At 46.0% G+C, this 15,035-nt stretch overlaps 1 protein-coding gene across 1 annotated transcript in view; it reads left to right on the forward strand.

Annotated features, from left to right (window-relative positions):
• CSMD1 (CUB and Sushi multiple domains 1) overlaps window positions 1–15,035 on the forward strand; it is a 2,021,046-nt gene that overhangs the window by 1,957,863 nt on the left and 48,148 nt on the right. The window contains exons 53-54 of the mRNA XM_045997494.1: window positions 9,808–9,981; window positions 11,412–11,585. Of these exons, the coding sequence (XP_045853450.1) occupies window positions 9,808–9,981; window positions 11,412–11,585 (348 nt within the window). The remainder of the gene's footprint in view (window positions 1–9,807; window positions 9,982–11,411; window positions 11,586–15,035) is intronic.

The following is a 15,035-nucleotide window of genomic DNA, read 5'->3' on the forward strand; positions in this document are numbered from 1 at the left end:
AGGAAAATGACTTATAATGACAATGAAGGCAAACAATAAGAATATTTTCCAAAACATCCAGAAAATAATCGATATAATCCCCTGGCTTCAACTTTAAAAAAGAGACATCCCCTAAATGAAACAACCCCCAAAACTCTGACTTTGAGAAACAAATGGCTCCAACGAGGAGAAAATAGGAAACTGCCCAAAGAAGTATAGGCAGTTACACGAGACGCCCTCCAAGGAACTCAGTTTGGTGGCCACGCAATGCCCCGAGCAGTAGTGAGCAAATACAACAAGGTGAAGGTCACAGATGTGAAAGATGGTCCACCATGAGCAGGGAACAATGAAAAGATTCAGGATCATGAAAATAGAAGGACCATGGGCAAGTTAGGTTTGAAATAAGAACCAAATTCACTTATTGTGGTTGCTATCAAAATAGCGGATGGTCCACGTAAGGTAGAAAGTTCAGCCAACTCTTCCTTCTGTCTTCCATGTCAAAAATTGTTTTGGTGCACAAAGGTTAAAGCATGCTCTTATATTGGAAATCAAGATGCGAGCAGAGAAAGCAGTCTGTCCAAGAGCACGTGAGAGCTTCAGGGGAGTGGCTGAGAGGACCCGGGGCGGTGGCTGAGTACTGTAGCTAGAGGAATGTCTCCCGTGCTGTTCACGGGGAAAGGAAGGAAGCAAGCTGGCAGAAGCTGTGGATCTGTTAACTGGATGACGCACCGAGCTGATCATCGACTCTTTTGTTTGTAAGATCTTTGGTGATGCGTTTATGAAGAGCTAATACAGTTTCACAAAATAACCTTCAAGCCTGGGTCCATCCCGGTCCGACATTGCTCTTAGATAGAAATACTCTTTAGAAATAGTGCTTCTAAATTCTTAGCAAGGTGTAGATCAAGATTTTCTACAATGGCTCTTACAGTTGAGAAAGAGTAACATGGGCTGCGCGTTCTTTTCACAATTGCTGCTGGGGCAAGCCACGATGGTGTGGGTCACTGGGTTGAAGTCATTGGAAAGTTTCTGGTAGTCTGGTTTTCTCCCTCATTCTAGACCATTCTAAGACTTTTGTTCATATCTTGGGTCAGATCTAGGACATAATAATACTAGCTACGAGAGTGAAAATACATAATTAACAGCATATTCAGGATCTTTTCAATTTGAATGATAGATAATTCACTTACAGAAATAATGGAATTAATGGAAAATTTCAGTCAAAATGAAAAATAGATAACTTCTCATGTACATGATGGCAAGAAAATTAGGAAATCTTGGCACCCAGGGAAGGACTTGGTGTTTTGGACAACAGAAGGTTCATAGGTACCCGGTGGCCTGGAGGCTGATGACCAGACCTCATGAACAGGATCCACCTCCTTCTCTGTGTGCCTAGGAAGCCCACATCCAGAACAATGGTTTCAATTCTGTGAAATAATTTAAGTGGGGACGAGCAATTGGCATGGTCCCGAGGTAAAGGGTCTGGTTGATGAGTGTTTGAAAGACTCCTGATCATCATTGTGGCAGAGAGAAAAGTAGGAAGTTAATAACAGCTATTTTCAAATATTTTAAGTGCTATTGAATGAAGATGGAGTAAACAAATTTTGGTCATTTTCTTTTTTTTTTCTTTATATTTGTGTGTACACACACACACACACACACACACACACAAAGTGTCAGCCCTGATTGATGCCAACCCTAAGGACCTGTACTGATCTCTAAGTTTTAATCAGGCCTCAGTTGGTAAGGACAGGAGGAAAAAAAAAAGGAAAGAAACAATAATAAAATTAATTAAATGCATCTACCAAAAGCAGGGACCAGCTTGTTAATGCCGTTAGTGACGTCTAGTTCCATCATTTGTTTGTAGTAGCAAACACTGTGCAGAAAAATAGTTTTCAGACCCGATATAAGAAATACCTTCCCTTTAATTATTTGTTGATGTGTTGGTTCTGCCCCAGAATGCAAAGAAGAGTTGGGGCATTGCCAGCCTGGTAGGTTTTTACATGGGATCCTGTAGCCTCCGAACTTACTGGAGTCCCTGTGGCTGGTGCTTGTTATTATAATGCAGAATACTTTGATGAGAGCATTTTTCCAAGCCGGGGGTGAGGTAGCTCATTGATGTTCATGGTTACTGGAAATGAGATGTTGCTTCTATGTCCTGTGGAACATGGACCATATTTCCAGTTGTAGCCCTGTGGTTATTTCCAGGGATTTCCAGCAGGGAAGCCCATGCCGGATTGCCCTGATGATCCTTGCAGCCGAAATGGCTCAGCCCATGGACGGGCAGCACTTCCACAGTGTGAGGGCTGAGACTCCACCTGCGCCAGAGCTGTGTTTAAGGAGATGAAGGGTGATTTTCTTTTTCAAACATCCCAGGCCTGAACCACGCTGTGTTGGAGCCTGCTGGTCTGAATCCTCTGCCAGAACCCTTGAGATCCCGTGAGGGGAGCTGGACGACTTTGTGTGCAGACATCATGGCAGCTAGACTCCAGGCGAAGGGAGGCCCCTATGCACGGAGTATTTTTTTTATAAAGTTTAGCCCGCACTTAATTACCATTGTTGTATTACCACTGGGGTCTCCCCAGGCTCCGCAAATTAGCAAGGACTTGTCCTAATTCACCATCTGTGCTGCGAGACGCTACACATCTCCCAGGGCTGGAGAATCCAGCACCGAGAATACTGACCCCATGTCTACTCATCACATGACTCATAATCCATCAGGGAAGCCTGATGATCCCCACGCTCCCTTAATCATTTTCTTCTGTTTATCTTCCCTGTGGTAGTTTGCACTGAACCCAGCAGAGAGCACACAGACTAGATGAGGTGGTGCGTTTGTAATACAGGTCTCCTGCGGTAGAAACCGACATTAATCTTCTGATAACATTTACATCATTTAGATTATTTCACACATCATAACGCATCATCTCCCCCACTTTGCCACCGTTTTAACGTGCAGCATTTGAGATGTCAGTGATAGATGGAGATGTCTCTCACACAGAAGAGCGTGATCTGTTTTTCGTATTAGATTGTTTCACTAGTATTTGAAATATGTTTGCCTTGCTATATTAGAGTGACCTGTGAGGAGATGAGTTCTTTGTACGTATAATGTCATGGTGACATTCATATGAGTAAAATGACTAGATGGCATGATTCAAAACAATATTGTTAGACCACATTTTTTTCATTTTTTGTTCTTAGAGAACAAAATGGGAAAGTATTCTTCAAATGCCTGGTATTTTGTGATGGATCCATGTGAAATATTTTGACAGCTGATTTTGGGAATGCTTAGTTCCATTATAGCACAAAGATGGCATAGAGCAGAAAGTTCATGCCCCCGTCCGTGACCTTGGCTGTACTATCTCCCACGTAAAACGTAGGCTGTAGGACACCAGGGAAGGGAAAGTGTTGGAAACAGCCCGTGCTAACCTTCTCGTGTTATGTATGCGCCATCGGTGGCTGGGGGAGAAATGTCACGATACCCTTCCCAGCCACAAGTACTTCTGTCTATATTTCTGAATATTATCTAATGGTACTCACTCAATTCCTCAGGAAATATGCCGTAGGATGTAAAGGTTAATAGGATGCAAGTCTTTTTTGGGATTTTATAATCAGAGGAATAAATAAGATAAATATCAAATATCTTTGATAAAATCTGAAATGAATGAATGGCAACAGAGAGAAAGTTAGGGCAGGAAACGGGAGGGGCTGGTAGAGGAAGTGCCATGGAGGAAGGCACACTGGGGGACAGGAGGAGTTTCCGCACGCAGAGGGGAGTCGATTCATCCAAGGAACAAAGACGCAGAGCAGTGCAGGAGGTGACCTAGATGCCACAGGACTCTTGGTCTACTGGCACAGACCATGTCATGGGAAGCAGTCCTTGTGGTCAGAAGGCGATGAGGGTCTGGCTTCATATGGCAGCACAGTCAAGGAAACGAGGCCATCTGCTCGCACAGACACTGCCTCTAGGGGATGCTGGTGTGTGGAGCAAGACACTGCTCTCAGAACTCATGATCTAACAGTGGCGATAAATGGGCGAGAAAAATCATGTTTTTGCTTGCTGACTTCACAACACCACAAAACAGCAAAAAATCCAGAAGTATGGATATTGTAAATGCATGGTACTAGAAACAGACTCTCCTATTTCAGGGAAACCTAAAATAAGGGAGATCTTTTTTTTTTTTTAATTTTTAAAATTTTTTAAATTTCTTTTCAGTGTACCAGAATTCATTGTTTATGTACCATACCCAGTGCTCCATGCAACCCGTGCCCTCCATAATACCCACCACCAGGCTCCCCCAACTTCCCGCCCCCTGCCCCTTCAAAACCCTCAGATTGTTTTTCAGAGTCCGTAGTCTCTCATGGTTCGTCTCCACCTCCGATTTCCCCCAACTCCCTTCTCCTCTCCATCTCCCCATGTCCTCCGTGTTATTCCTTATGTTCCGCAAATAAGTGAAACCATATGATAATTGACTTTCTCTGATTGAGTTATTTCACTCAGCATAATTTCCTCCAGTCCCATCCATGTTGATACAAAAGTTGGGTTTTCATCCTTTCTGATGGACGCATAATACTCCATCGTGTATATGGATCACATCTTCCTCATCCATTCATCCGTTGAAGGGCATCTTGGTTCTTTCCGCAGTTTGGCGACCGTGGCCATTGCTGCTATGAACATTGGGATACAGATGGCTCTTCTTTTCACTACATCTGTATCTTTGGAGTAAATACCCAGCAGTGCAATTGCAGGGTCATAGGGAAGCTCTATTTTTAATTTCTTAAGGAAGCTCCACACTGTTTTCCAAAGTGGCTGCACTAACTTGCATTCCCACCTACAGTGTAAGAGGGTTCCCCTTTCCCCACATCCTCTCCAGCACATGTTGTTTCCTGTCTTGCTAATTTTGGCCATTCTAACTGGTGTGAGGTGGTATCTCAGTATGGTTTTAATTTGAATCTCCCTGATGGCTAGTGATGATGAACATTTTTTCATGTGTCTGATAGCCATTTGTATGTCTTCATTGGAGAAGTGTCTGTTCATGTCTTCTGCCCATTTTTTCAACATGATTATCTGTTTTGTGTGTGTTGAGTTTGAGGAGTTCTTTATAGATCCTGGATATCAGCCTTTTGTCTGTACTGTCATTTGTGAACATCTTCTCCCATTCCATGGGTTGCCTCTTTGATTTGTTGACTGTTTCCTTTGCTGTGCAGAAGTTTTGATCTCAATGAAGTCCCAAAAATTCATTTTCACTTTTGTTTCCTTGGCCTTTGGAGACATATCTTGAAAGAAGTTGCTGTGGCTGATATCGAAGAGGTTACTGCCTATGTTCTCCTCTAGGATTCTGATGGATTCCTGCCTCACGTTGAGGTCTTTTATCCATTCTGAGTCTATCTTTGTGAATGGTGTAAGAAAATGGTCGAGTTCCATTCTTCTACATATGGCTGTCCAGTTTTCCCAGCACCATTTATTGAAGAGACTGTCTTTTTTCCATTGAATATTTTTTCCTGCTTTGTCAAAGATTTAAAATAAGGGATATCTTTGAGGTTCACATAGATGGTCAGTAATTCCTTTAGGGTTTAGAGGCAGAGGGCAGATTTGGGCTAAGTTGGGAGGAGTGCATAGATGTATTACAGGCAGACAAGTTTGGGAAGGAAATTTAAGGCATAGTGGGAAGTGATAGAGTAATTATTTGGAGAATACACAGAAAGGGACAGATGAAGAATTTCTGAAAGCCCCAGAGCCTACCCAAATCCTGAAATTTTATTTACATTAAGTATGGCTTAAAATGATTGCCCTTAACTAAGATGTGTCAACAAAGATTGGATGCATGTGTATTTTGTGGTGCATGGCAGACCCTCCTTTGATGCACTAATGCACAAAGTGCTCCTTGGCCCATGCAAGTGCCATACTGGGTCACCATCGGAACTATGTCCATACTGTCCCAGGTGCCACATGTTCTCTGACTCGGGCAAAGTTGCTGAGCACTGCCCCTAGAAGTCACACTTGCAGAAGATAAGAATTTCATCTGCCAATATTCAGATGTGTTCCTTTAATATGTACAGATCTGAAGATTTAATGCATCCATCCAGTGATGTTTAATGCCAGCTGGTTTTCCCTGCATTTAAGGGGATCTGAGCCGTCTGACATTTCGTGACTGCTAATACTCAAGAAGAGCTTGTAAACGGGCTTTAGAATCCACTGCCAAATAACCTTGCCCTTAGCCCAAAGCCAGTGTTAGTTCATGGAATGGACAGAATGAAACAAATTGCATGTCTAATTCTCATAGAATTAGATTAGGTACTGGCCATTTATAATGATTATTTTATTTTCAGCAATGAGTACCAGTAATCACAAAGCAAATGCAAAGGTTGAATATTTGATTTGCAGATTTTCAAAAAAATGTATACCTGTATTCTGTTTTAATCCCCAGGTCAATATTAGCATTAGTGCAGATATAAGCCGACACAGAGAAAAGGTGACCTTACTGTAGTGAGCTGTAAATATGGGGGATGGGGGGATTGTGTGTGAATGTGACCCCATGGGAGGAGAGTGATCCAGCTTAGTTCCTGCTAACTGCATGATTCCATACCGAAGGATGCAGGGCTCTAGGTCTGTGCACGGCACACCCGTAGGGCATGCCTGTACCATGGAAGATATCGTGTCCTACATTTCTTTTTCCTTTTCTGTTTTTAGAGAGAGAGAAAAGCAGAAAGAGTGGGGTCGGGGTAGAGGGGCAGAAGGAGAGGGAGAGAGAGATTTCCAAACAGACTCCATGCCCAGCACAGAGCCTGACCTGGGGCTCAACCTCACAACCCTGAGATCACAACCGGAACCGGGCGCCCCTGGTGTCCAACATTTCTACTGGTAGAGTGGGTTTCTATGGAATAAAAGGAAACAGAACTTTGTTAAATTTCCAAATCTCAGAATCCATTTCTATAATCCCACGAGTGTGTGTAATTGTGGAAGATCTAACATGCATTACTTGAAAGGACCCCAATGTTGGACGTGTTCAGCTTTTGCCTGTGTTGTGATATTAAGGTCAATCTGCCCTCTGACACCCGAAGCCCAGGGTCTGTCAGTCAGAGAAGCCCCATGTGTTTCCAGGAGGTTGTTTTCAGGAGGTTCCAGGATGAGAAACGGACTGTGACAGCTGGTGAGAAGGTAGGCAGTGCTCACAGCCTCCATCTGGAGACGTCTCCTGCTCCAGCGTAGAGCTCTGCATCCACGCTGCCGAGAGCGGGGATGGGGTCCTTGCCCACATGAAAGGACTGGGTTCATTCACCAGTGAGTCTTCAGAAGATCCACTCTGCCAGGACAAAGCTCAGGACACCACCTCCGTCCTCTCAGAAATCTTGGACAAGACCGGCTAAAATGTGGAATTTAGATGGACTTGAACTACCTGTTTGCTGCGGGCTCTGGGGTCATGTGTAGAACCTCCCTTACCTGCGTGGTCCCCACGTGCTGGCCCCTGAGATGTCAGACAGCAACCTCAGCTCAATCCCTCTACCCAGTTGTGTGCGTGCTGTGGGGGAGGGCTTTGGAGCCAAGGCCAGTGGTCTGTGGTAACCCGCACCATGCCAGAGTCTCATTCTCCAGCCCACAGAGCATGCTCTTCCTCCTCTGAGTTCTCTGCATGCGTCAAGTCTCCATTTGGAAGAGGTGATCTGGACCCTTGCCAGAATCGATTCAGTTGATCTGGCCAAGTGGAAAGAGCCTGTCAAGGCTACAAAGAACCCACCGGAGCTAGCATGACTTCTTTGACCCGACCTCTTACAAACGTTGTTCAAGCAGGAAAGCCTAGTCATCGATCTGGTTTTCTCCCTCTCTGCTCTGCAAAGTCACCTTACCGATTATAAACTTAGCTCAAAGCCCAGGAGAACACAGTGCTGCTGAACACTGTCTTAAGCAGAGATATAGATTATTATTTTAAATTCTTCCAAGAATAGTGACGTTAACTCCAATTGTTGCATGGCCACAGCTTCCAACTTTCTCAGTCTTGGGGTGACGGAGTAGGTTGTCTGTTTTGTGTAAACCTTTGACAGCTGTGGGCTCTATTTGGGAAGTAAATGGCCAAGGGAAGTCGACAGCAAACTACTCTCCATGTACTCCAACCTGTGTCACGCCCTGCCCATGTAAATTTTGAGGTTTGGATGGATCATTAGGAACTGGTGGTGAAGGACTTTCTCCTCTTGTCTATCCTAAGCCCGTGTGTAACATGAGTATTGCTGGGTACTCCCAATGCTTCATATTTTGTTGATTTGTAAGATACTCTCTCCATAGGGGAGGAAGGGAGAGATTAGGAGGGAAAGGGGAGGGAAGGGAGACAGGTGAAGAGGAAGGAGGACAAAAAGAAGGAAAGGAAAGGACTTGGAAAGGAGAGTGGAGAGACTGACAGAAACACCTAGCCCTGCCCGTCCATGTTTCCTCTGTGTCATGTGGCACCTTATGGTTTTTGAAGGGGAAGAAAATGGTGAAGGGCACTAGATAAGAATGGGAAGGCAGATTGTATTCTGGACCACTGCCATAGTGTCAGAGTCACAGTGGATTTTCCAGTGGAGGGAAGAAACCGCACTTCAGCTCTGAATGTTGCCTGGGGAGTGAGGGTTACAGCCAAGGAGAGCTGGGATCCCGGCTGGGAAATCTCCAGCAGGGAATGTCAGGGGTAAGGGTTCTCGCTAACGTGGCCTAACAGGACATTGCTGAAGTCGGGGCAAGTGAGCAGACCTCACCTGGGGGTTGGAGGGGGAGGGGGAGAAAGCCCATCAGATATGGAGGGTGGGGGCTTCTTAGTAACCTGACTCAGCAGAGTGTTTGGTAGAACTGGATTTTCCAGGATGGGGCACAGATAGGCCTATGAGAAGGCTCAGGACCTGGGCAAAAGTTGAGTCAAGCCAAGAATCTCCATCACCATTCCAACCTTCTCTCAAAAAGAACTGGATATCCCTTTACTTCCTTCTCCACATGGATGCTGTCTGTTATTGAAGCTTATCTGACACCGCGTTCACCAAGTAATCATCTTCTTAGAGCTCAGATTCCTTTCCTCTGTGCCTTTCTCCTTCCTTTAAGTGTGAATGTCCACCCCGTCTCATTGCCCCACCTTCTCTGTTCCCACTCTGTGCACGGTTCATCCTCAAGACTAGGCACCTTGGGCTTCAGTAACGTCTACAGTCCCACTTCCCCTAAATCTACTCTGTCTTCAGGCTCCCTTCCCTGTGTGCTAGACTCTTCTTTCAACCGCTCATGGGCCAGTTCCACCTCGATGCTGGTTCTAACCTAAGCAGAAGCACGTGTTTGAAACCAAGCATAGTTTCTGGGTTCGTCTTGCCTTTGAAATTTCACAAATAGTTTAACCATCCACCGTCAGACACTGAAGTCCTTAACATCCTTCTCCTGACCTTCCACGTTTAATAGGCTACGAAACCTATCCCTATTCACCCCAAGCGTCTCTTCCCCTTTTATGGCTTTTATTTGGAAATACCGTAACAAGACAAATGACATAAAATCTCAGTAAGAAAAAGAAGTGAAATCAATGCATGGGGAACCTATAATTGGGGAAACCATAATTGGTGAAAGAATCTCATTAGCAGCTCATATTTGTTAGCAGTTTCATTATTTGAAATTTTAGTAGCTACCCATGATTGTTGAGAAAAAAATGAATAATTTCAAAGAAAAAAATTTATCAAACAAAAATAAATGTAAATGGAAGAAACTCCAATAAGTTAGGCATTCAGTGATGTTATTTACTTATCAATAAAGGTAAACAAACTGTGACTGCAGTACTTTTATAAGAGACAAAATCCCCAAAATGTGTTTATTGGTTTTATTTGTGTTTGTAGCCGGCCACTGCGGCTCCCCGGATCCGATTGTGAACGGTCACATCAGCGGGGACGGCTTCAGTTACAGGGACACTGTGGTTTATCAGTGCAATCCTGGCTTCAGGCTGGTGGGGACGTCGGTTCGGATATGCCTGCAGGACCACAAGTGGTCGGGACAGACCCCGGTCTGTGTCCGTAAGTACGCTGGGAACCAGTTCAGCAGGTGCTTGCTTCAGTGGCGTTTTCTCTCGGTGCGAAGTCTCACCACACACATGCACAGCCTCCGGAGGGAACGAGAGTGGAGAAGCGTCCCTCTCACCTGTGCTGAGAGACATGCTATGGGCACGGCTTCCCTCTTCTGCCCCATCCACTTCCCAGTTCGCTTTCCTTTTTGTGTCTCCAGACGGCTGTGCACAGAGGATGTGCCCCCTCACTGTTCGCAGACAGGTCCCAGGACGAGTGATGTCATGCACTCATTTTCCTGATTTTATCCCAGGATCAACAAGGTGGAAACAGAAGCTAATTATGGGAGGCAGAGACGCTGAGTCTGTCTGCAGGTTGACTTTGCCGAGTCCCCAGAATAGCCTCACGCCCTTCCTCTTCTGTGTTCTTTTCTATTTTTGTCATTGTTTCATCAAGAACACAGAGTTTGTTAGCAGTTCCTCCTTGAACAGAAAGAGGTAAAGCTATTTAATGACTGTCTTCAAATTTCATGGCATCCAAGGTGAATACGGACCTGTATTTTTAGAAGACGCTGTACTCTCTATTGCAAAATTTATTGTAAGCCTATTGGTTTTTTCCCTCTAGTATATTCTTTATTTTCCCGTGAATTAAATCAAGGAGATGTTGATATAGTTCCAGGATAATGACAGGAATTCTCTGATGGTGCAGTGGGGCCCGTGCAGAGTTCAAAGGTGAAAGCGTTGCTTAGGAGAAAGAGCTGTGGACAAGACAAATGAGGAGGAAATCGCCAGTTTTAGGACTGTGATGTGTTTCTTTTGAAATCGCCAGTTTTAGGACTGTGATGTATTTCTTTTGAAAGGGCCACAGAAGGACATGTTTGGGATTTGTATGCCTGGTATTTAGGGCGTGGCATTAATGACAGTTCACTACGTGGCAAAAGATCCTAGGATTGGGATTGTCAAAGGAAGTGCTGTTCCAACACACACACTTATTTTGCTAATTTCATGGTGTTTCCGTTGATATCGGCATAACTTATGCGTATGCGACTTAAATCATCAGCCAAGCCCCGATAATGTTTCAAAACAAGGGCTCCACAAAATGGGCTGGTGTGTTCTCAAAAGAGGTGTTCAAAATTTGTCGTTAATTTAAGAATTTTAGCACCTCTTGCTTTTTACTGCTTTCTTACGGAGTCATTCAGTGCTCTGTCCTGACGTGAGAATAATTATCACGCTGAACAAAGCGCACTCATTTGCCAGTGTTGGTGGTTTTCCACAACTATGTTATAAACTGGTGGGTCCCCGTACAGTTCTTCCTCGTGGTTTCCCCTTCCAGACACACGTGGGATTTGTAACGTACTTGTATGTCTATGGAGGAGGAACTCCAGGGGAGGGCGACGGCCTGCGTGTTTTCCGACCCTGACGAGGGCCTGTGTTCCTCTGCAGCCATCACCTGCGGCCACCCCGGGAACCCCGCGCACGGGTTCACCAACGGCAGCGAGTTCAACCTGAACGACGTGGTGAACTTCACCTGTAGCGCCGGCTACCTGCTGCAGGGCGCGGCCCGAGCCCAGTGTCGGAGCAACGGCCAGTGGAGCAGCGCTCTGCCCACCTGTCGAGGTAGGAGAGGCTTCCGGAGCGAGCCTGTAAGCTCAGGGTAGCGGCCGGCGTAGGTACCCGCGGGCATGAGGCTTTATCTCAAGGCACAAGATGCCGCAGACGCTTTCACTGCTGGGGTCGGGGGACATGTGTGACAATAAAGCACAAATCCCTCCATGGTCTTTGCTGGCTCTGGCCAGGGGCTCGAGCAGGACGGCCGAGGACGCTGACTCAGGCACGCCTGTCTTCCTCTGCTCCCCTTTGCCCCTGCGCTCATCCAGATGGCACCTCTGCATTTGGAGCTTCTGGACGTCCAGACCCACTAAGAAATTCTCATTGCTTTCAAACCTCTCTCTTTTTTCAGTCATTTTTTTTTAATTGCCACACAGATCTAGGCTAAAACCTGAATTTTCAAGAAAATGCTATTTTGGAGCTTCTGTGTTTCTAGATGCTTGAGCTCGTAATACGTAAGTTCTGCTTCGGTGCTTTCCATTAAAACGTCTCATGCGCTGACGGGGAGTCAGTCGGACTCAAGGGCGAAGGTGAGGGGGTGTTTATGGCAGCTGTGGTATGAGAACCAGACACTTTACACGTTTTCCTCTCGCTGACAGCACCCCCTGCCCACCGGGCTCCCAAGGAGGCCACATCCAGATAAGACGGCAGCACAAAGGATCTAAGCCATTTTTATAAAATTGCGTGAGCTTGGTAACAGGCCGTGGAGACCTGTACAAGTTTCGGGCGGAGTGCCGGGCTTGAAGTCTAAAGGAAGTGAAGTCTCCTAATTTCACTTCCCTCCAAACACTAGTGTCTGATTCACCCTATTTCAGTGTAAAGGAAAGAGAAAGCCCCCTTGGTCCCCTTGTCCCCACTTCCCCCAGAAAGCAGGCTTCTGTCTGTGACGTGGTGGGGCGTGGGGTGCACTTCCTCCCTGAGGTTCTTACGGGAGAGCCCCTCCTGGTCTGCTGACAGTGTGGTTGGTACTGTCGGCTGGAAAACCAGCAATTTACCTTCATCACTCTCACCATCAACCGCATGAGCCAGGGGCCAGGGTGAAGGGTGAGTGGGGTTAGGGGACAGCTTTGTCGCCTAAGGCTGGCTTCTGTGTGGTGTCTCCCTCTCAGCTCTGAACATCCCGATAGCAGCAAGAACGCCCTCATCTCTCGCCTCTCCCAGGGAAGCCAGATGCACACATACTGGCAAGAACCAGCGAGGACGCGAGCCGCAGTGGGAAGACAGAACGGTGACGTGGCTGTAGTGATTGAGAAAAAGATTAACCAGTTTGAGTCAGACCGTTTTCTCCACCTCTAGGGCAGGAAAATTATAGCACAACTGAAACAAGGATTAAAGATGAATGCCCATAATGTGGGCCCCACTTATCCTCACGTGGGGGTACAGATGGGGTGTGTGCTGAGGGCGTAGGTCCATCGGACTCTCCGTCCTCCCCAAAGCCCTCCTGTGCAGCTGCCTATAAAGTCTGTGAAGCTCGTGCTGTGTTCCAAATGCTGTTCTGCACGCTGTCAGTACCGAGACAGGTGACGGGATTTCACACCTTTAACAAGACACAGTGAAGAGGACCAGGGCAGTGAGCTAGTTAGGGGGGCAGAATGCCATTCACCAATGCTGAGACATTGTCCATGGGACACATGACATCTTCTTGCTGGACGGAAGATGGAATGAGCTCCAGTTGGGGGCTTTTTCATGATCAGACCTTTTTTGGGATCTATATTCCGTTTTCCTCTAACCTATACCAATGAAGAGGATTAGAGATTAAATGCTATCATTTGTTAATTGTTTTCAGGGTTTTAGATGCTGTCCTGTAGCGGCCTCGGGCACAGCACAATGCTGAAATGGAGAGTCACCTCTTCAGTCTTCGTTTTGCCTTTTCTTACCTGTCTCCCTTTTAACAAATAGGAAGATACTTAATTTTTTTAGCAGACTTTATTTTTCAGAGCGCAGAAAATAAATGTGATGAACTAATAGAAAAATGAAGCAGAAGGAGCGGATTTCCCATGTGCCCCCTCCCCACACAGGTGCACAGCCTCCCCCACGATCAGTGTCCTCACCAGACGGCGTATGCTACAATGCACGAACCCCTAGGGACACGTCGTCTTCGTCCAGAGCCCACGGTGCACAGCGGGGTCACAGCTGGTGTCATTCACTGTATAGGTTTGGACCAGTACATAATAACTGTATCCCCCCTGAGAGTATCATACCATGTAGACTGACCACCCTAAGAATCCGCACCACCCTCTCCGTTCATCCTTCTCTCCCCAGTTAACTGTTGGCAACTACCGATCTTTCTGCCGTCTCCATAGTTTGGCCTGATCGAGAAGGCCATAGCGTTGAAATTAGGCTGGAATAGATTAGATCAGACGGGCTTCTTTCACTTAGCGATATGCATTGAAGAGTCCGGGGTACCTTTTCACGCTGGGTCGCTCATTTCTTTCCTGTGCTGAATGATCCTCCGTGGTCTGGACGGACAACGGCTTATTTACCCATCACCTACTGAAAGGCACCTTGGTTGCTTCAAGTTTCGGTAAATAGAGGAAATATAGTGTTTTTTGTGTGGACATGTGTTTTCAACTCCTTTGGGTAAATACCCAGAAGCATGACTACTGGACTGTAGGGTAAGAACATGTTTCATTTTGTGAGAAATCACAGGGCTTCCAACATGGCTACACCATGTTCATTCCTGCCGGCTATGGGGGAGGGTCCCGGTGGCTCCTGTCCGTGTCAGCTCTTGGTGTTGTTAGTCTCCTGGACTTTGGCCCTCTCATAGGTGTGTAGTGGCTCTCCTTGTTATTTTAATTTGCATTTCCCTGACGACTTATGCTGTAGGGCCTCTGCCTTGTGCTTCCCTGCCGGCTGGGTACCTTCCTTAGGCAGGTGTCTGTTAAGGTCTGCGGTCCAGTTTGTGCTTGGGTTGCTTACTGTCTTATCATTGAGTTTTAAGAGTTCTTTGTATATTTTGGATGAATCGTCCTTTTTTCATTAACTCCTTTGCTAATATTTTCTCCCTACACTAGCTTGTCTTCTCATTCTCTTGGCACTGCCTTTTACAGCGTAGAACTGTTAAATGTGTGGTCCATTCGGAAAGCTGCGACATCCACGGCCTTTGATGAAGGTGGGGCTGGGGGGGGGTAGTTGGTAGGTGCGTCCTCCAGGTGGTGAGTGGACTGGGAGTTGCTAGAACACCTCCAAGATGCCTTGCTACTGCTCCCTGTTCTCTATTGTTTTGTTTTCTTCATTTACAAGCTAAGAGATAGAATCTAAGGTACAGAATTTACATGTTTAGTATAAAACCAGGAAAAAGCCTAATTTCAAAGAGGACGGGCTCGTAAAGGTGGTGAAGCCTTAGGGGAAAAAATGGCATAAAGCTCAAAAAGTTGAAGGTAACAAAAATAGCTACTTTTTAAACAAAATTGCCCGGGATTTGTACTGTATATCACAGTACAACCTGATTCTTATCTT

This window comes from Meles meles, chromosome 2 (assembly GCF_922984935.1).
Source record: "Meles meles chromosome 2, mMelMel3.1 paternal haplotype, whole genome shotgun sequence".
Classification (NCBI taxonomy): domain Eukaryota; kingdom Metazoa; phylum Chordata; class Mammalia; order Carnivora; family Mustelidae; genus Meles; species Meles meles.